The following is a 21,937-nucleotide window of genomic DNA, read 5'->3' as shown; positions in this document are numbered from 1 at the left end:
ATATGCCCTCCGGATTGAAGGGGAGACGCCCAGACCTTCCAAAGGCTTATGGACACGGTGCTGCGTGACCTCCCATTCGTCCTGCCTGTCTACTAATGTGCACCTGGAGCACCGAACTCGGGTTTTCAGTTGTCTGGAGAAGCATGGCCTCATTATCAACCTGGCTAAGTGCCAGTTTGGTCTGTTGGTGATTGATTTCTTGGGGCACTGCATTTCACTGTAGGGCGCAGTTCTGTTGCCGTCAAATGTGCAGGCGGTGACTGATTTCCTTTGGCTAGCATTGGTCAAGGCATTGCAGGAGTTCTTGGGCATCGTCAGTTTTTACAGTCCGTTTCTCCCTCACACTGCCCACCTCCTTCTACCGCTTCACGGGGCTTTATGATCCCGACAGGCTAAGGATGGGGTTGTCTGGATTCCAGAACGGGTTCCAGCTTTTGACGGGGCCAAGCGGGCCCTAGCTAACGTGGCCCTCTTCGCCTATCCCGCACCCACAGCTTCCATAGCGTTGGCAGCTGATGCGTATGACGTTGGCGTGGGGGCTGTGGCGTGGCGAATGCCTGGCAACTCCTTGCATTCTTTAGCCACAAATTGCGGGACAGTGGATGCAAATACAGCATTTTCGACAGGGAGTTGCTGGCCCTCCATCTGGAAATGCGGCATTCCGCTTTCTTCTGGAGGGCCGCTCCTTCACGGCATATGTGGACCACAAGCCGTTGACTTTTGCCATGTCAAGAGTAGCTGAGCCGTGGTCCGCCTGTCAGCAGCGACACCTTGCGGCCGTTTTGGAGTTCACCACAGATATTAAGCATGTGGCTGGGAAGTCCAATCCTGTCGAGGGTTCTTGTGTGTTCTGTGTATGCCAGGATTGATTTTGTGGCTTTGCCCGCCGACCAGCCCGGTGACGCGGTCCTCCTCGCCCTGAAGTCATTGCATACTTGCCCTTAGCTAGAAGATGTGGCTGCTTGGGATGGTAGTCCCGCCCTTCTCTGTGACATCTCTACCTGCCTGATGGTTCCTTTGGCTTGGCGGCGTCAAGTTTTCGACTCTGTGCACTTGCTCTCACACCTGGGGGGGCCGGGCGCCGGTGAAAATTGAGCGCGCCATGTTTATCTGGCCTGGCGTTTGTAGAGATGTCACGTGGCCAAAGGTGGCCAAGGTTCACTGGAACGTGGTTCAGCCGAGTATATAGGGGCAATCCCAGTGGTTCATGGTTATTGTTGTTTGTTAGCGTTTCTATATAAGAATATTAAACTCCTCCACATCTCTGACATCGTTTCCTCGTCGAAACACAACTCAACCTTCTTTTTTTTTTAAGCGAAGAAATCTAAATAGTATAAACAGATAATATGTACAGATAATATGTATAAACAAACACGGCAAAATAGAATTGAATGTCAATGACATAAATGGGCATGAGGAAATATAAGGACATAAGAAAATTCGTTTTGTATGTAATCAATTACCTGTAAGTTAATTAGTTAGTCCTCTTGCACAAGATGCGTAGAGCCAAAATTATCTGTAAGAGTGAACAGGATTACGACTGATATTCCTTTAGAACCACCGAGTTAAATACATATTGTATTCCCCTTGCCAGTAATTTTTAAATTTAATTTTACGTCTTTTTTTTTAAATTATTTTATTTATTTTCTATATACTTATTTATTTATTTTCTTTTTTTTCTAGAATTAAACGTTTCTCCCAAACCTTTGATCCTGTTCACAACTCAACCTTTTGTCAGGCCAGGAATTAACCACTAGATGACACTGTACTACTTCTCACTGTTTAACAACAGTTAAACTGCGGCTGACTGAATGTGTGAAGCAAGTAAAGACATCCACAACAACTCAATTACATGTATTTTTAAAAATAAAAGCATGCGTAGCTTTCTTTTTAAATCGCGGCGCTATTATGCACAAATCAGGTATAAAAAAAACAGAGTGTCGTGTTTTGTTAATACAACTTCGGATCTTGGGATTTTCATCTAACAAAAACAAATAAACAAAAAAAATACAATGTGTTTTGAAAGAGGTAAACGATGGCCATCATAAGCTCGAAAAAAAAGTGGTGAATTTCCAAGGGATGAAAGCAAAACTCCATTAACGAGGTGGTAAAAAAAAAAAATGTGGGGACTGAGAAGACTTATTTTACAGAGTTACCGAAACAAAGGTGATCCGAGTCAAAATTCTGTTTTAATTTGAAGAGACACCGGAAGTGCTCTGTGTGTCAGCGGTCTTTACGGTAGCAGCCTTTACGGTGTGTCAGTATCCGCAGACCCGCTCCGCATCTTCTCGGCGGGTAGTTATGTGACTCTTCCCCCCGCCGGACCCCCCGCGACCGGCTCTGTCCCGTCCTGTCCCAGGATGGACCGCAGGAAAGCAGAACAAGACGGGAACACCGGCATGAACACGCTCTACGGAGAATTCACGGTCACCGGTACCCGAAAAGTAAGGTGTGCGGTGAGCCTCACCGAGAGAGACCTCACCGTCCAGAGGCTCACGCCGACACCTGTCGGGCGGAACAAAGTGGCGCTCAGCCTGAAGGACTGCGTGGGTTGCCGGGCTTACCGGGACGGCGACTCCGTGGATCCGGCAGCGTATTTAGCCGTGTACTTTTACCCACTAAGACGGCGTTGGGTGACTTCCGGTGTGTCGCGGCAAAGAGTGGAACACGGCTTCAGGCTCGCGACGCTCCAGGACCCGCGAGCCAATCTGGAGGAGGCGGAGAAGTGGGCTCGCGCCATCCGAGAGCGCGCGCACCGGCAGCAGTACCGGAGAGACGGTGAGACAGGAAAAAAAAAATCTTAACATTTAGATATTTTTTAATATGAATGAATCTCTTTTGTGGATAACTTTATGATCGCAAAGCCAATTGAGAGATTTGGTATTCAACACCGGTGATTGGAAGTCGCAAATGCCTTATTAGCGCGTCATTATCACACAAATAAAATGCTAAGAAGAGGCAAAGAAAAACGCAGCTTAAAATAAACAGACCAGAAAATAACAATAATAATAACAATAATAATAACAATAATAATAATGATAATAATAATAATAATAATAATAATATAGATTAAATTTTAATACAAAGCTCTGTGTCCGTTTCTCCATCACCTATGACCTGCTAGATTGTATCAGCGTTTCCTAACGTGTGTAAACACAAGCACAATGTAACAATGTAAAAACGCAGCTTAAAATAAACAGACCAGAAAATAACAATAATAATAATAATAATAATGATGATAATGATAATAATAATAATAATAATAATAATATAGATTAAATTTTAATACAAAGCTCTGTGTCCGTTTCTCCATCACCTATGACCTGCTAGATTGTATCAGCGTTTCCTAACGTGTGTAAACACAAGCACAATGTAACGTTTCGTGGGCGGTGAAAATTGCAAGGTGTGTAAATGGTTTGAAAGAGCTGGGAGTTAGCCGTTTTACATGTGAGGTGATGGATGATCCGACGTATTTTTCAATGCAATGTAAATTCCTTGTGAAAAAAATGACGGTTATGGTTATTGATTAATCTATATTGACCCCCTGTCCATCATGGTTTAAGTATAGGGACGATTACCCAGTTCGATGTTCCACCTTCTCAGTCAACATCCTTCCAACTGATAACACACCTTTTATTGTGCTGCTTTAAAAAAAATGGACAATAGACCTGATTTGTTTAAATGATAAGAAAAAAAGAACAAACATGAAACATTTTACAGGGCCAAAATTAAAAATATTTACCGGGGTCAACATGATAGGTTATATTCCTCCAATGATAATTTGGTCAAACAAATAATTTCCTAATACCTAAGATGCCTTCCATGGGGAAGATTTTTGGCTCATTATCAGACACAGACAACAAAAACACAGTCTCATAAAAAGAAGTAGCACAAGAGAATAACTTGTCCCTCTCCTGCTCTCAATCGACAAATTGATGAACCCAGTTGTGGCTTTCCGTTCAATGGTCGTGTATAACCTTGATGACCTGCGGCAAGCAGCAGGCCTGTCAGCGCTCCCATGTGATTAAATTAGTGAGCGCGTGCCATAAAACTGCTGTTGCTGATGCAACACTGAATCAGAACAACGCACATCTATGTGAAGTTTCAATTATATATTATGTTGTCAAATTTTTGTGAACATTGTGTGAACACTTAAAGCGTCGGGTCCAGATTGACTTTTCTGCCATTTTTTTATTTAGGGCAGCAGTCATTTCATGAGCCACTATAAATATAATTTTCAGTTTACTAGTATGGTCTTGAGACTGCTGCAATCATCCATTTCCTCACTGGAACAGTGATGGCTGAGGCAGCTACAGGGTGCTGACATGCTTACACACAGCCACATACTGATGGTAGAGACATTTGTGTCTTGTTCAAGGACACTCCACTTAGCTGATGGTTTTTCGCTGCATTGGAAAATGTGTTTCTTTGGCTTTATATTTAGTCCATAAATGTGTTTTTTGTTACGTTTATCAATGTCTGCACCAATGAAAAGTAAATGCACATAGCAGGACTATATGAACCGACTGAGTCCTCATTATAATTAAGAATAACGTAATTCTAGTTTTCCTGACATTCTGAATCATTTCACAATATAACAGCTGAAAACATGTATCCCATTTTCTGTGCTCATGATTTCCCCCCTAATTTCTTTGAAGTTCTTTCCCTTTTTTTTTCCCCTTTCACATAGTTTCATTTTGATTCTCATGTGGACCCCCTTGTGTAATTTCAGGCTTTCTCTTCTTGCTTTTGAAAAAAAAGCAAATTCTTGCTGAATGAAAAGAGGAATAGTTGCCAGTTCACACAGCAGAATTTGTTCAAGACTGAAGTTGATTTTGCACACTAGTAGTCTGAAAGGTTCAAAGCAAAAGAAAAACATTCGTATCAGACAGCGAATCTCAGTCTTCATGTGGATGAAAAAAAATTAACTTGTAATTTTTGATTGAAATAAATATAAAATAATTGTCAAGATGTAAATAATAATAATAATGATAATAATGAAATAATAATGATAAGCACCCCCCTCCCCATGCTGTTGATCTTTTTTTAAGTAAAGCTCAACTGACCTATAAATCAATAAGTTTTATAGGATACAAATGTACATATTTATTCAAATATAAAACCGTGCCTGGCCAGTATTTAGCCATACATCTTATTGATTTTTTGTATTTACGGACACACCATTAATTTAGATGTTAATAGTTGAATGTGTAGGTTGCAATATCTGACTGACCTTTTGTCCCCTATTTTTAGTTGGTTCTTTTGAACGTCACCAAAAAAAAAAAAAATCAAATGTCCACAGCAGACATTTGCTGTTATCCACCATCAACATTAATTTCAAACTAAAATATAACATGATTAACTCCTCTGACATTCAACTGATAGTTATAGTATCATTTATTCATCAATGTTCGTCATCGCAGAATTTTGTTCCGCTTTAACTGTTTTAGTATTTGCTTCAGTGTCACTGATGTCATATTCAGAATCTTCACATATATTATATATTAATAGAGAATATAAGCCATCACTCTAAAAAGTCCAGTATGTCTCAGACCCTAACCTTGACCCCTGGGACTAAGTTGAAAGAAACACAATAGGGCAGGTGTGGTTTGAAGTGTGTAATTTCAGTAACTCCTGGCAGTAAACAAAGGGTTTTATGTTAACATCATAAAAACGAGAGTGAGTTCTGCTGCTAGTGAGGTCATGCGAGGATAGCAGATAAAATCATTGCGAGCAGAGATACTCAAACATTGTAGATAATCCAAATTCATCTGCGTACTTGTCCTAAACTGTGCCGCTCTCTGAAGTTTACCTCGCAACCTTTTTCCTTCACACAGACATCCCATCACTGAACACTCTGACCCAAATAGCGTCTCCCAGTTAGCACAGATGTATTTTTAACCAGATGAAATATTCTGCAATTCTATACTTGCTGGTGTTTGTCAGCGACAAAGAGAGAAGACTTATAGAGAAGTCCGACAGTAAAATTAACTCCGCTGCTTAAGGCCTAACTCAAACCAGCAATGAGAAAAGTTTTCGAAATTGGGAAACATAATCTAAATTTGGAAAAATAATAGACTCTATTGTGTGATTTGCTCGGTAGCAATAGTTCTCTCTCCCCAACCAAGCCTCTTAGGCCATAACAGGTATTTTCTTTTGAAATACTGTCAAAAACTTTCTCTGCAGACATGTAGTTACTGTATAAGGGGTGAGACAAAATTAAACCTGGTTTAAATTAATTTAAATAGGGGATTCCTGAGAACCTTTGTGTGGGTCCAAGGGGGAGTCTGCAAGTCTCAGGTCAATGATAAATAATTTCTTGTGAGTTGAAAGTATTGGCATCTGATTCATGTGAGCAGCTTAGGTCAGGGAAGATTTCATCAGTATTGCCCATCGTCCTTGGATGAAACTGAGTTTCAGGAAGATCACTCACGTGTACTGCAAAAAATATTAGCACACATTTCCTCTAACCTCACCAGGGAACATGCAATTTCTGACCATTTGTGTAGTTAATAGCATAATTTCACACCACATTGCAGTTGCAAGGGACAGTTCCAAATGTGTCAACTCAAATCCATTTCAAAGAGAACAAGGTTGCAGCTCATTTCCTGAAAATCATGTTAATTACATTTGGAGGCTCTGCTTTCAAACCTCTCATGCAAATGAGATTGGTAGTGTTTGTCTGACCTCTCCATCAATATCGGTACTTGGGTCAGCTCAAGATGAATTGGCAGTCTGCTTAATCAATGTGACTTACTATATGTTTCGTAAAATCTAAAATATTTCGTCGTGATAAATATTAGATTATTTTTTTCAACCTGTTTCAACCATTATATTGACATTCACTTTTGTTGCATCTAGCCAAAAGTCCCAATGTCATCTACTTTATAATACCACGTTCAAAAGAAAAAAAAAAAAAAAATGAAGTGGCAAACCCCACAAAGCAAAAAGATGGAAGGTTTTTCTAGATATGATTTTCTTATTATAATAAACCAAATAAAAAGAATCTGTCCAGAGAGCTATTGTAGCTCTCACTCCCACACAAACACTCAGACATGTTCAGAGCACAGAGGTCACTTCAAGACAAAGAAGTTTAAGTTGAGATGATGACAACTTCTGCCAAAAGGATAAAACTATACAGGGTTTGTTTCACTTCCGGGAAAAGGCTAGTGTTTTCTTCCAAATATCAGAATGACAAAAGGCCAAATCCTCCAAAACCCTACATCTACACAACCCCTGACCTCAGCAGAAGCATATAAGGCCTCCTGAATCCTGGGAGAAAATTGGGATGCAATGAAAATTGGTCAGACTATTTCAATCTGAAACCATGAATGGTTTGCACTGACTTCTTGATTCTTGTAAAACCACAGGAATTATCTGTCAGCTGTAGCCCTTGAGATATATTTCACTCCAACTCTTAACAGCTGAACAGCTGAACAGAGGCAAAACACGAGGCGGCATGACGACACCCTTGATTGAGTTTTGCTTGGTCTCCATTGAACTGTTGGTTTCTTGTGGGGTTCTCTGGTTCCCTCCCGCAATCGAAAAACATCCAGAAGGTTCATTGAAGACCCAAAATTGTTGAGATGTGTGAATGAGGGAGTGAATGGTTGTATGTTCCTATACATGGCGCTGTACATGCCTGGTTGCCAGTGACTGCTCAGTGACAGCTGGGAACTGTGTGTGTGTGTGTGTGTGGGGGGGGGGGGGGGGCTCCAGCCCCCCTGCATCCCTGAGTGCAGAATAAGATTTATAGCTAATGAATGAGGGCGTTAACATCTTTGAGTCGAGGTGATCAGTTTAACGTTTAAAGGTCCGACCACACATTTGTGTTCTATTGCCACTCTGGCAATATTTTCTGTTCCTTGAGCTTCTTTTAGAATGTCCTTGATTTAGAAATTCCTTAATATTGATCTGTTTTAGTTAGCTCATTGATCAAATCCAGCATGATTACCATCACACGTCAGCTTATGCAACAAACAGAGAGGGGTTACTAGTATTGATGAAATCACCAACAAGGTTCAAGCACTTGGTCTCCTCTGAGCACTGCCAATGAATTTCAACACTAAAGAGAATACCTAGAATCAATTGGGTTCAAATATATCTGATCGGATAGAAATGTGACACCATGTACACTCAGACTCTTTCTTAAATTACTAACATTGAAGGTCTTATAATAGTTCACTTAATTCACAAGCATAATGATCAATTTTGTCTTGTTAACTTCATACAGATTACGCTGCACTATAAAAACTATTAATGGGTTCATTTTTCCTTGTGGTCGTCATAGTAATAGCTGAAACTAGAGCGAGACTCCAGTTGTATCTACCAGTAGTAAAAGGCTTAGGATTTGTTATCCAGTATACTACAGCATTCTGATAGTGAGTGAACTGAGTCTGCTTGTCTTCCTCGTAGATCAGCCTGGTTCTAATCTGCTGATAATCTTAAAGATTATGTCTCATATTAAATAATTAATCATGTTGGATTTTGGTAGACTACTGAAATGACTAAGCTCCTGGTATGTCATGTGCATTTTTCTTTATATCATGAATCAAGAATAAAACACAGGTATTGTAACAATATATCAATAGATAGAGTCCCTGTTATTGAACTATTGTAAAGGAATTTAAAATACAAAACAAGTAAATGCAATAGACTTTAAACCGTTATCTAATGTCTATGGAGGTTCTCACTCTCCCAGGTCATGGCGAATCCTTGTCCTTATCTTTTCCGTGGCAACCGGACATGAATCTCGTCAGTTCTACAGGTATCTAAGGTGTTTCTGCCTCTACTATACTCAAAATATTCTACAATGATGTTAAGGAAAATCTTCCCAGTTTTCTTGTTATTGCTGACACCAAACTTACGCTATTCAAGTCGTCTTTTTGGCTCTTTTTTTAAATACATGTATGGTATTTTTAGAGTGATTAAAAGTAAAAAAAACTGTGTAAAAGGAAAGTAGATATGGAGACTTAGTGGTGGAATGAGGAGGTGCAGGAGTATATACAGAGAAAGCGGTTAGCAAAGAAGAAGTGGGATACTGAGAGGACTGAAGAGAACAGACAGGAGTACAGGGAGATACAACGTAAGGTAAAGATAGAGGGAGCAAAGGCAAAACAAAGGGCGCACAATGACTTGTATGTTGGACAGTAAGGAGGAGAGAATGATCTGTACAGGTTGGCGAAAAAGAGAGATAAGATGGAAAGGATGTACAACAGGTCCAGGTGATTAAGGATAGAGAGGGAAATGTATTGACAGATGCTCGAAGAGTGATGGGAAGATGGAAAGAGTACTTTCAAGAGCTGGTGAATGTGGAAAATGAAAGAGAGGCAAGGGTAGAAGAGGTGACTATTGTAGATCACAAAGTAGCAGAGATTAGTAAAAGTGAAGTGAGGAAGGCATTGAAGAGGATGAAGAGTGGAAAGGCAGTGGGTCCTGATGATATACCTGTGGAGGTGTGGAAGTGTCTAGGAGAGGCAGCGGTAAAGTTTCTGACTGGATCATTCAACAGGATCTTAGAGAGTGAGAAGATGCGCGAAGAATGGAGACGAAGTGTGATGGTGCCCATTTTTAAGAATAAAGGGGATGTGCAGAATTCGGTAACTATAGAGGGATAAAGTTGAAAGAGTAATGGAAACTGTAGACCGAGAGCAGAAGTCAGCATTTGTGAACAGCAGTATGGCTTCACGCCTAGAAAGAGTACTACAACAGTTGCAGTATTTGTTTTGAGAATGCTAATAGAGAAGTTCCGAGAAGGAATGGGAGGGGGCTGCATTGTGTTTTTGTAGATCTAGAAAAGCATATGACAAGGTGCCAAGAGAGCAGCTCTGGTATTATATGAGGAAATCTGGAATGGCAGAGAAGTATGTAAGACTGGTGCAGGACATGTATGGTAGCTGGGAGACATTGTTGCGGTGTGCTGTAGGGGTAACAGAGAAGTTCAAGGTGAAGGTGGAACTCCACCAGAGATCAGCTCCGAGACACTTCTTGTTTGCAGTGGGGATGGACAGGCTGACAGATGAGGTTAGACAGGAATCCCCATGGACCATGATGTTTGCAGATGACATTGTGATCTGTTGTGAGAGTAGGGAACAGGTTGAGGAAAATCTAGAGAGGTGGAGGTATGCACCGGAAAGGAGAGGAATTAAAGTTAGTCGCAGCAAGACAGAGTACATGTGTGTGAATGAGAGGAACTCAGGTGGAGCAGTGAGGCTACAGGGAGTGGAGACCAAGAAGTTGGAGAATTTCAGGTACTTGGGGTCAACAGTCCAGAGCAATGGAGAGTGTGGAAAAGAGGTGAAGAGACGGGTTAGAGCAGGTTGGAATGGGTGGAGAAAAGTGTCAGGGGTTCTATGCGATAGAGGACTATCAGCCAGAGTGAAAGGAAAGGTGTACAAGACAGTGGTGAGACCAGCGATGCAGTGTGGCCTAGAAACAGTGACAATGACAAAAAGACAGAAGGCAGATCTAGAGGTTGCAGTGATGAAAATGCTAAAGTTCTCCTTTGGAGTGACCTGGATTAGGAGTGAGTCTATCAGATGGGATGCTCATGTTAGATGTTTTGGAGAGAAGGTCAGAAGAGCCAGACTGAGATGGTTTGGTCATGTACAAAGAGGGATCGTGAATATATTATTAGACGGATGCTGGCATTGGAGCTACCAAGCAGGAGGTCTCGAGGAAGACCAAAGAGAACACTTATGGACCTAGTGAGAGAGGATATGAAGGCTGTTGGTGTGAGAGAGGAGGATACATAGAATAGGCTTAGATGGAGAAGGTTGATTCGCTGTGATGACCCCTGAAGGGAAAAGCCGAAAGGAGAAGAAGGAGAAGTTATGGTCCAACTATTAACAAAGTAGGGTGTGTCTTCACCACAGTGAGACTCATTATTGGCATACTGCTGGATTTATGAAATCACCTCTGAACATCTACTACAGCTTTCAACAAGATTATTAGCATGATGGAGAGATACAGCTTTGGAGCCAAAACAGCAGCTAAAAATCAATGTAATGTAGATTTGGATTTTCAGCCTTTTCACTGGGTAATTGAATAACACTGGTAACTCAATGTGAAACCAGAGAAACAGCAGTGATGGAAAGTGAAACTAGAAGCACCTTATTCAGCAATCACAGGGGAACTAGCATGTCTCCTTTTAGCAGCAAAATCCAGGGCTCTTTCAGCTCGCCAGTAGTATGACTAATTCATTTCCTCCGACTCAGACAGTCAAAGATTGTTGAGACTATAGTTTCTATGCCCTTCGACATAATGTTAGATGTAGAAGCTAGGATGAAATATAGCTAATATTATATATTGTAAAACCCGCCTGTCTAAAACATTTTATGTTCTAAGATTTGATTTGATAGAAATGCGATTCCCTTTGATTTTTTTAAAATCTAGCTTTACCTCACTACAAAAAGCTATGTAGAAACATGATAAATACCATAAATGTTCTATCTGCAATTGGGGAGTTTTCTATTGACCTGAAAAAGAGAATAGAGGACAGGAGACAACTGGCCATTTATGTTAAAAGCTTTCTTGCAAGTGAGAATGAAAGCGCCGCATGGTTTATTCTTAAAAACAGAAAGAGTTCTGAGACAAATCACAAATCAGTTATTCCCCCATCTCTAGACTATGTTGCAGACAGACATGTCTGAAAACTGAAAGAGAATGTGAAGATGTGTAAGATTATCCTCACAATAACAAGGATCTGTCACGATGTGCTGGGGCGGACTCGAGCAGGGAACCACACTTCGGGACAGAGATGGGTGGAAAGCGCTTTTATTCGGTTGAAGTTGCAGAACTGGATGCGAACGGGACGGGTTGCAGACTGGACGAGTTGCAGACTGGACGGCAGAGGCTGGGCCTCAACAGTACGGGTTGCGGGAGGGAACAGAGGTCACGCCGGCCGTGACTCGGGAAGGGAACAGAGGTCACGCCGGCCGTGACTCGGGAAGGGAACAGAGGTCACGCCGGCCGTGACTCGGGAAGGGAACAGAGGTCACGCCGGCCGTGACTCGGGAAGGGAACAGAGGTCACGCCGGCCGTCTGGGCCCGGCCATGACTCGGGAAGGGAACAGAGGTCACGCCGGCCATGACTCGGGAAGGGAACAGAGGTCACGCCGGCCATGACTCGGGAAGGGAACAGAGGTCACGCCGGCCATGACTCGGGAAGGGAACAGAGGTCACGCCGGCCATGACTCGGGAAGGGAACAGAGGTCACGCCGGCCAACTGGGTTTCGGCCGTGACTCGGGAAGGGAACAGAGGTCACGCCGGCCGTGACTCGGGAAGGGAGAGGTCACACCTGGGGTCCGGTCATAGCAGGGGTGAGGTCCGGGTTGGCAAGGGTGAGGTCCGGGTCGTGGCAGGGTCCCACAGTAGTCCATGAAGACCACAATCCCCCGGCGCCAGGCAGAGAGTGCCGCTGCCCTTTATAGGGATCTCAATTAGCGGCATCTGCTGCAGCTGGCGCAGATTACAACGGGGATCAGCTGTGAACCCTGACAGTACCCCCCCTCAATGGGTGCCTCCTGGCGCCCCACGGAGCTGGCTTGGGTGGGTGTGGTTCCCCGAGTCCATGATGGCCGGGGGATTCTGTCACGATGTGCTGGGGCGGACTCGAGCAGGGAACCACACTTCGGGACAGAGATGGGTGGAAAGCGCTTTTATTCGGTTGAAGTTGCAGACTAGACTGGACGGGTTGCAGACTGGCCGAGATGCAGACAGAACGGCAGAAGCTGGGCCTTAACAGTTCGGGTTGCAGACTGGACGAGACGGGTTGCAGACTGGACGAGACGGGTTGCGGGAGGGAACAGAGGTCACGCCGGCCGTCTGGGCCCGGCCGTGACTCGGGAAGGGAACAGAGGTCACGCCGGCCGTCTGGGCCCGGCCGTGACTCGGGAAGGGAACAGAGGTCACGCCGGCCGTCTGGGCCCGGCCGTGACTCGGGAAGGGAACAGAGGTCACGCCGGCCGTCTGGGCCCGGCCGTGACTCGGGAAGGGAACAGAGGTCACGCCGGCCAACTGGGTTTCAGCCGTAACTCAGGAAGGGAAAGGAGGTCACACCTGGGGTCCGGTCATAGCAGGGGTGAGGTCCGGGTCGTGGCAGGGGTGAGGTCCGGGTCGTGGCAGGGGTGAGGTCCGGGTCGTGGCAGGGTCCCACAGTAATCCATGAAGACCACAATCCCCCGGCACCAGGCAGAGAGTGCCGCTGCCCTTTATAGGGATCTCAATTAGCGGCATCTGCTGCAGCTGGCGCAGATTACAACGGGGCTCAGCTGTGAACCCTGACAGGATCTAGCTGTACGACCCAAAGATTTAAGGTGCTTGGAAGTAAAAGTGCTATTAAACTTTGTCATTTAATTTTGCATTAGCTACTAAAATCAGTAATTCAGGTATGGACAGTCACAGAAGTTCTATATTAAAACACCTATTATTGCAATTAAGAAACCTCTTGTAACCTCTTGTCATCCAATAAACAGACTCCATCTTCAGTCATGCAAATTAAAGTACGAGTACGAGGAAAGATTTCTCAAACCAGAAGCATGTCAGTTGAATTGTTGTATATCACTATATGTGGCCGTATAATCAAATGGCAACTAGGCCAGGATGTACCCCAATTACAAATGGGGCTAACCCCCCCGTGAAGGTATAGATTATGAATGAATGAATTAATTAATCAATTAATCTTGATGTCCAGAAACGTGTTTTAATTACACAAATAAACCTGTATATGAAACAACTGTGGCCCTGCCATTTATCTCTAAGTTCTTACAGTTGATTGTGGCTTTTAAGTAATATCTATGTGACTTGGTGATATTTGTTAATGATAGTTATGTTTTGTACATTTTAAACAAGGACTCGCTGACTCATAAAGTTGGTAAAAAGGAAAATGATAATCATGATGAATGTGATAAATACATGATTTAGTATTACACCACATGTTTGCAACTTGTTTTTTAACATGCTTGACAGAATGAGTGAAAGACTGAGCCATTTCCTGTCCATTTTGTCATTCTCTTTCATTTAAGCCAAGCAGAATGTTGAGTGTATTTTGCCAAATTTCGCCTGTCCACTCTGCTGCTGGATTTACTCTGGGGGAGAATACGGGCTGGGTGATGTCATTACTGACACAGAGGAACAGAATGAGCATGAGAAGACAAACGGAAAGGTAGACAGAGAAAGAGATAGACAAAAAAAGGAGAGAGAGAGAGACCGCGGTACATCTGCTGCAGACAACCACCAGTGAAATTTGCCTTACCAACTAGGGATACCTATGATACTCCGAAAACAGTTTGTGACATATCTATAGATACCAATACTGTTTGCACATTTTCTTTAAAATGCAACCAGTTACAAATTAAGTCTTTCAACAAACTTGAAGCGTCATCACTCTTGTCCTTTTTAAATGAGATTTTTGATTTTGTGACTCATTAGCAACTCTATTACACAAAGACAAAGTACATCCACAAAGTATCAGTGAATTATTTCACAAATCAACTTTCAAGGGGAGAGTCATTATCTAAAATGAATCAAAACTAACCAATTGAACATATTACGCCCAATTACCCAAGGACACCAATAACTAGACATGATCAGCTAAGTATCATGTGACATTATCTGACTTTTCTAATTATGGACAAGTTCTCATATATTTTATATAATGTATTTTTATATGAACTAGATGATATATATTAGATTTTCCCATGGGGCCTAACTATCCAATGAGCATAAATTGTGCTCAGTGTTCACCCAGTTATTCTCAGAGATGGTTTTCAGATTGGTCCATGTTGTAACAGCACTAACATCAACCACCACTGACAATTCACTCTGAGCTGGTTGACCTCAGAGAGAGTGAGTCTTTGACTAGTCAAAGAACATGTGTTTGCATTTTTTTTCATGGTGGAAAGTTAATTTCCTGCACATACTGGCATGCGGCCCATTTTGTGTTTTTTCCCCTTTTTTCTAACCGTTTACAGTAGTTTCTTGCTCTTGTACTATACATGTGTTTTATTTAAGGCTGTCAAGCAACCGTAAACCTACAACCTAATCTTCAGTCTGAGTTAACCAGTTGTCGGAGTTGAAGTTTATAGTTAAACTCCAGTCCACATCCTTTCACTCGGCCTAATAGCGCACACATCTCTTCACTGAAAAAAGAGCAGAGGATACTGCTCAGACAACTAAACACAGTGACACGGTACAGAAGGATTTTAATAAAAACCTCAATGTCGTAAACCCTCTGCCTTTCTTAATATAGAACCACAGCCAGCTAACCACCAGCACCTCCTCCTCCCTCCACACCCTTTGAGGTCTGGGATAGCACAAATGCGCCTGTGTGCCTGATCATCCTCCTCCGTCCGACTCACACACAGCATAAAGGGAAAGTCTGCTCGCCCCACTGCACCTTGGTGCTACTGCAGGTGGATGCAGTGAGGTGAAGACTGCCATCATAAAGAGACAGCTCCACTCCAAAGATGCTCAAATTGATTGATTGGGCTGTTTGCCACTGTTTTTTGTTTTGAACACAACTAGAAAAACAACTCTGGGTAATCAATTACTTCTGTGGAATCCTTGCAGAATAGTGATTTTTGTTTTGTCCTCACGCGTTTTTCCTGAGCTTTTTATCAAATATATCTTTTTGCAAACTATTCATCGTAACTGGCATCAGTGAAATGATTTAGAAAGTATTCACCGTGTTTACATGATTACCGGCAAATGATATTCACTCGCTACAACAGTCTGTTTTGGTATCTGACAAGAAAACAGACAAAAGCTCAAGGTTGTTTCATCCATTTGTTTACTTTTATTTGTTTTCAGTGTAGAGCAAATTTGATAGTCTTTAGTGGCTCTGACAGTTCAGCTATTCTTTTGTAATGAAAATTTCTGTTAGTGACGCTAGCGGATGAATGAACAAAACCATTTGAAACATGGGAAACACTGGAAATTTCCCAATTAGTGTATCTGTTTTAAACATAATGTTAGTTGACATTATGGTTAGGAAAACACACACACACACACATATATTTAAACATATATATGACTATTACCTTCTTTAGCATATAATATATGACACTTGTTTTGATCCAAACAGATAGGAGCTTCAGGAAAGGCCCACATTCATTCAGCATCCACTGAAAATCTATAATCTTGAGGCATACACGCCACACAGTGCTGTATCTCCAAATTACTGTCATGAGGTTACAGTTGGTATGTAGTTAACTACAGTTTGCTGTTGAGGCTCAGTTCATGGCATGGCTATCAGATGACATGCTCCTATCTGCAAAAAGGGATATCTGAAGAATTTGAGAAAATTTGATTGAGGAGCTGAGATTGGATAATGTGTGTCACATCTGGCCAAATTTAAATCTACCTGTCATTACATTTGCAACTGAGAACTTTAGTTGTTAATTTGCAACTGCAACTTTTATTGTTTCTGTCCGTTTTGGCACTTAACATAATGTTATCAACCGTCCAACATTTAGAGAGAAGCTACACTTAGAAGCTTTGAGACAAGACTAACATTTGACAGATTTTGAGGGGAACTTTATTTCAGATCACAGAAGAGAGGTTGAGAGCAAGCAGGTCAAATTCTCATTATTCGTTAATCCTTTAATCCCTTTAATGGGGAAACTAGATTGCTTTCTAATGGGTGTTTGTCAGGGCTTTTACAGTCAGCATCGGCCCTGAGCAACAGGCTTAAATGTAAGCGTAGTCTTCATTCTCAAAACTGCCAATGGGTGATTAGACATGAAGACGCATTCTAGGAGATTTTTTTGCAGCTCCAATGATGAATTTGTGATACACACCCATTGCAAACATGCATAAGTTGTTTAGCCTGAGCATTGGTTGACCAAGGTTAGGTAGACCTCAACCAAATTTGGAAATTTTATTCAGCAAGCACAAGTTATATAGTGTCTCATTTTGCATTGTAATTTAAAAAAGAAGACTTCCCTCGTTGGATCGTTTTTTTTGTATGAACTTAATGAAACAATTACTAGAGCTCAGTGCTGGTACATTGACTTGCGTTACATTCAGTCATTCATCATCTATATTGTTTATGTTTCACACAGGGTTGTGGCAGTGGATCATATAAGGAGACAAAGAACCTCCTTAGAGCATGATTGGGGGGATGAGGGTAAATTAAAGAGTAAATTAAAATAAGCAGTTAAAGCTGAACGGTAAGCAACACTGCTGATCACTGCTTTACTAACAAAACCATGGTGAAAGGATTTAGTCAATGTATTTGGATGGCAAGACCTGCGTTGTGGCAAAGCGAAGAGGGTTTGCAGCTTGGAATTTTTTACTTCACCTCTGTATTATTCATAATGTGTACATCTAAAAAAAAAACAAGCTAGTAATTTGAAAACATTAGTAAGGGTTATTGTCACAATTGCAAGCAATGGGTGTCTGCTTTTAAATACATTTTAAATTTGCTTAAGAGATGACTAGCACCTGTTTCATCCCATTCAATAATATGAACGTCTCGCATTCCTCTTGTGCTTGTTTTTGATGTCGCTGTGTTTGTGGCAAGTACACATTACTCAGATCTGTGATTAAGATCAAATGCTAGCATTTTTGTTTCATTCTAAGCAATCCCATATTTAAATACAGTGATATCACTTAATGTCCTGACAGTTTACTATAATTTCCTGTGATAAAACATCAAATGTTATCCATTCATCATCCCTCCATGCCGTCTTTATATATAGTACAGAAAATGTTTAGAAAGGGCAGGATGGGTTTAAATTAGATACTTTACAGGGGTCTCTGGAGTTAGACCTAGAAAGCCAAGGACAAAAAATTCTCCCAAAAAATATGGAATTATAGTTTTGACATCAGCATACAAGTAGGCTTATATTTGCTGACCTTTATACAGTACTTTGAGTGAACCTCTAGCTGACAGGATTGTTTGGGTTTGCAAACTCAAGGGGGCTAGTTTACCATTTTAAAAACTGTTTTTACCTGTGTTGTTTGAAAGAAAGGGAGATGTCACATAGGTATCGTCCTTTAACATTCAAATGTATGTTTTATATATATATATATATGTATATTAAATGTATAACAAATTTCATGAAAGAGACTGATTTTGGCCTAAAATGAAGGACTGATCAAAAAGGAAGAGAAATATGTCCCAACATATATTCTCTCACTAATGAGATTACATCCCATCTGACTTGCAAATTTACAGCTGCTGACCCAGCTGAACTGCATATTGAGCTCAGCTAAACAAAAAGACCGCCTGGCCCTTGTTTTTTTTTATCAAAGAATTCAAGGGTGTGTGCACTACTGTTGAGAGGCTAATTAAAAGGAAGTAAGTACAATTACACAGCTTTATATATAATGTTGGAGTCCACGAGTCATCAGTGAGTCAACTGTGACTCGTCAAGCAGCATCGACGTGTTTCGGACCGACCATGAAAGGGCATGAATACAATATGCTGAGTTACCGTTCGCAGTCTTCCCTTTTTTAGCCAATTATAAAGGTCTCAGAATCATAGATTTTATTATCATAGAGAAAAAAGTCTTTCTTTAGGATCGAAAAAAATGTTTTTTGCACATAATATCTGCACATTAACAAGCATGTTTTTATGTAACCTTTATCTCAGTATTCAGTTAAGGCAGTTGTGAAGACTTGACAGGCAAAGCTAAAAGCTGTCTATTCTCAGACCCTGTATGCACCCAGATAGCTATTATAAGGAACCTTGGCGGAAAATGTATTTTTTCCGGCTCTTGGGTTTTTCCCTTTCATTTAGGTTGTTATTTCCTATGCTGAATACCTCACTAGTGATTATTCCATTAAGATCTGGGACAGTTCCCAGGGTTTGGTTTAAATTGAACAGATGAGACGGCTGTAATCACAGATCAAGTAAACGTAGTTGAGATGCAGAACTGTGTTTTATTGCTGTAGTTTTGCTGTTATTACATTATACATATATATATATATATATATATATGTGTGTGTGTGTGTGTGTATATATGTATATTTAGGCGTATGGGAGGTTAGGGGGGGTTAGTTTTGGACTGCTGAAATCATTAATCATAAGTTGGTCAAAACAGCCGTGCCATCAATTTTTATTACTTTATTTAAGGCAGCAATTGAATGATGTTCTATAATTGATTCTTTTCAAAAGCAGTTTGGTATTTTAATCAGATATTATGATAACAGATTTTTATCAAATGACCAAACTATAAAGGTTCACCAGTAAGAATATATATCATCACCCGAGCAATCGGGGTTATACCCATAAAAATAAACCAGACGCCTTTATCTGCTGTTACAAGGAACCAGTCTTTTTTAGGAACGATAACATCCTGTTCTGTTCACTCATCTCAGAATCCTTCGAATGGTCAGTGATGTAATTACACGTCGGGGGAGGAGCAAAGCAAAGCAAAGATCGTATCATGTTTGCATTGTGTTTTATTTGAGTTTTGGTGTGTCACACTTGGGCTCTGTGCCACCACAACATTGCATCTAAGCTAATGATAGAGGAGGAAACCCCAAGCATGGACGGACAGAGACATACAGATAGATAGTGCCCTCAGGAATGTTTTTAGAAGGGAGGGGAGGCACATAGGAAATGGCATGGGATTGGATCTTGCCAACAAGGTCCACAGGGATGTCGGGGCTCAAAGAAAGACAGAGGTCAGGGCCTTCAGTGCGTGCTGTCATGGCAGCTGATTCATGAGGCTAGTTTTGTTTCTTTTATTTTTACTTTACTTTTACTTTTGTTCATTTTTGTTACTTTGGCAGGAGTTATGATATCTTTACTCTGAAGAAATAGTCATCCTACAGAGGGAGGGGAATAGTCAAGATGTGGCTGTCAGAGAGGGGATTTGAGATTTGATCTTCAAACAGTCCATCAACACGAACACAAGTATGTAGTTAATAAGGTCCTTATTTAGTTAGTAAGGCCGATTGTCAAGTGTAAATAAGAACATCGCAAGCATGTCAAACACAATAAATTGCAATAAATTGGCTTGCCATAATAAAAATGAAAACATAAACTAAACTGAAAATAGGATCTTTTGTTGTCACTGAGTAACTCATCTGTTGCAAACCCTTATTTCAATGAAGTCTGCATTTCATGTAAAACATTGATAGAAACTGATTATAATGACTTGAAAATACTTTTTGGCCAGTATACAAATGAATACATAACAAAGACTATACAGCCAGTGATCAAACTGATAACCATCGATCTATTATTTACTACTTAAACTACAGATAGGTAGGTTTGTGGAGATGCTGGAGCCTATCCGAGCTGTGATTGGGAAAGAGGAAGGGCAAACCGTGAGAGACAAGCTGTCATTCACAGATCTGGGCAATTTTTCCAATTAACCTCCTGCGTAGTTTTAGACTGCAAGAGGAAACCAAAACCCTGGAGGAAAGCCGCGTAGACACGGGGAAAACATGCAAACTTCACACAGAAAGACCTCCAGTGGCAATCAAACCAGAGTTCCCCTGACGCGGGAGCGCTAACCATTGTGCCACCTGTGCTACCCCAAACTGATAACCATTATTGTCCCGAAAGACTTCCGTAAAGACTGCTTAAGTTTAGAAATGCTCAAATAAAACAATGTTGAGCTTTCCACGGGTTTAGAGGGTTAAACAAGTGAGGGTCATGATTGGGGCATACCCTGAGGATACAGTCGTCATTTTGCAAACAAATTGTTGAACATTTGAAAAAACAAGGTTCTTCAATTGCAACTTCAGATGCAGTCCATCGTACTATCAAAATATTTCGAGAATCAAAAGAAATCTCTGCAAGCAAGTGGAAAGACTGTAAACTACCATTGAGTGCATTGAGCTTCGATCCCTTGGGAAGCACTGCATTAAAAACAACATCATTTTTAAAAGATATTATCTCGTTGGCTCAGGAGCAATCAGCGAACCACAGTTAGCGGAGTATAGTGCTACATCTATAAGTGTAAGTTAAAATTACAATGCAAAGCGGAAGCTATATGTAGTACTGGGCCGAGCTCATCTGAGATCAACCTATGCAATGTCTGCTATGGTCTGATGAGTCTACATTTTAAATGATTTCTAGAAAACCGTAGACATCGTGTCCTCCAATCTTTAGACGAAAATGACCTTACAGGTTATTCCTTGCCAAAATCTTTTAAGGGCAACTGCCCTTGAATTTCATTCCTTGAATACCTTTTACCTCTCATCCGAAAGGCTTCTTCAGTTCAAATGGACTGTGGGGAGTTTTCCGTATATGACTGCCAGGGTTGGAGGCTGATGTATGGGAAACTCCCTGCATTCCATTTGAACACCATTTATAGCACCAATATAAATATTGTATCATTAAATCCTGGCTTTATCAGCCTGTGTTTGCACATGCCTGTTTAAGAATCCTTGTTCATTGTAATTTCCTGGCACCCACATGGTGCTAGGAGATACAGAATGAATACAAAATTGTACTCAAGACAAACCAGAGCTCTTATCTACACATATTCATATTTGATTTTTAGTGTCTTAGCACCTCTTTCTCTTTCTGATACAAAGCGCAGCTGGCTCCTATAGAAGAATAGCAGCTATCAGGTTTGCACTTTCTGACATAAGCCACCCAGCAGTTCACGTTTAAAGCATTAAGATACCTGACGGAAGGTTAAACCAAGAAGTAAGTTGATAGTAGCAATGAGGATTACGAGAGAATAGAAAACCAGTCGGACGGATTCATTTGCATTAGGTAAAACTCCAGTGACTGACACATTAAAGTGTGGCTTACGCTCTTACCTGTTTCACCACATTCTCTTCCTGTGGCTCCAACACAAATGCAGCATCCATTAAACCAAAGAATGCCATTAGGTTTTAGATGTTTTTTCCCCGAGAGGATTCGCATTTCAGTTGTTCCAAACATACATTAGTCATACATCAACTGTCAGACTTGTTTGAATGGCTTGATCCCTTCATACTGATTGTTCTAATCTTTAGAAAAAA

At 41.2% G+C, this 21,937-nt stretch overlaps 1 protein-coding gene across 1 annotated transcript in view; it reads left to right on the top strand.

The window, feature by feature from the left end:
* Positions 1-2,294: 2,294 nt before the first annotated feature.
* The window catches only part of LOC147228080 (sphingosine kinase 1-like), a 37,135-nt gene continuing 17,492 nt past the window's right edge, over positions 2,295-21,937 (top strand). Inside the window, exon 1 of the mRNA XM_086156281.1 lies at positions 2,295-2,778. Coding sequence (XP_086012407.1) covers positions 2,361-2,778 — 418 coding nt within the window. The 5' untranslated portion in view covers positions 2,295-2,360. The remainder of the gene's footprint in view (positions 2,779-21,937) is intronic.

Source organism: Fistularia commersonii, chromosome 12 (genome assembly GCF_037954325.1).
Source record: "Fistularia commersonii isolate RoL2024-O1a breed Wild chromosome 12, RoL_Fcom_v1.0, whole genome shotgun sequence".
NCBI classification, from domain to species: domain Eukaryota; kingdom Metazoa; phylum Chordata; class Actinopteri; order Syngnathiformes; family Fistulariidae; genus Fistularia; species Fistularia commersonii.
The sequence above is the reverse complement of the archived record's forward strand: the minus strand, read 5'-3'. Positions and strand labels throughout refer to the sequence as shown.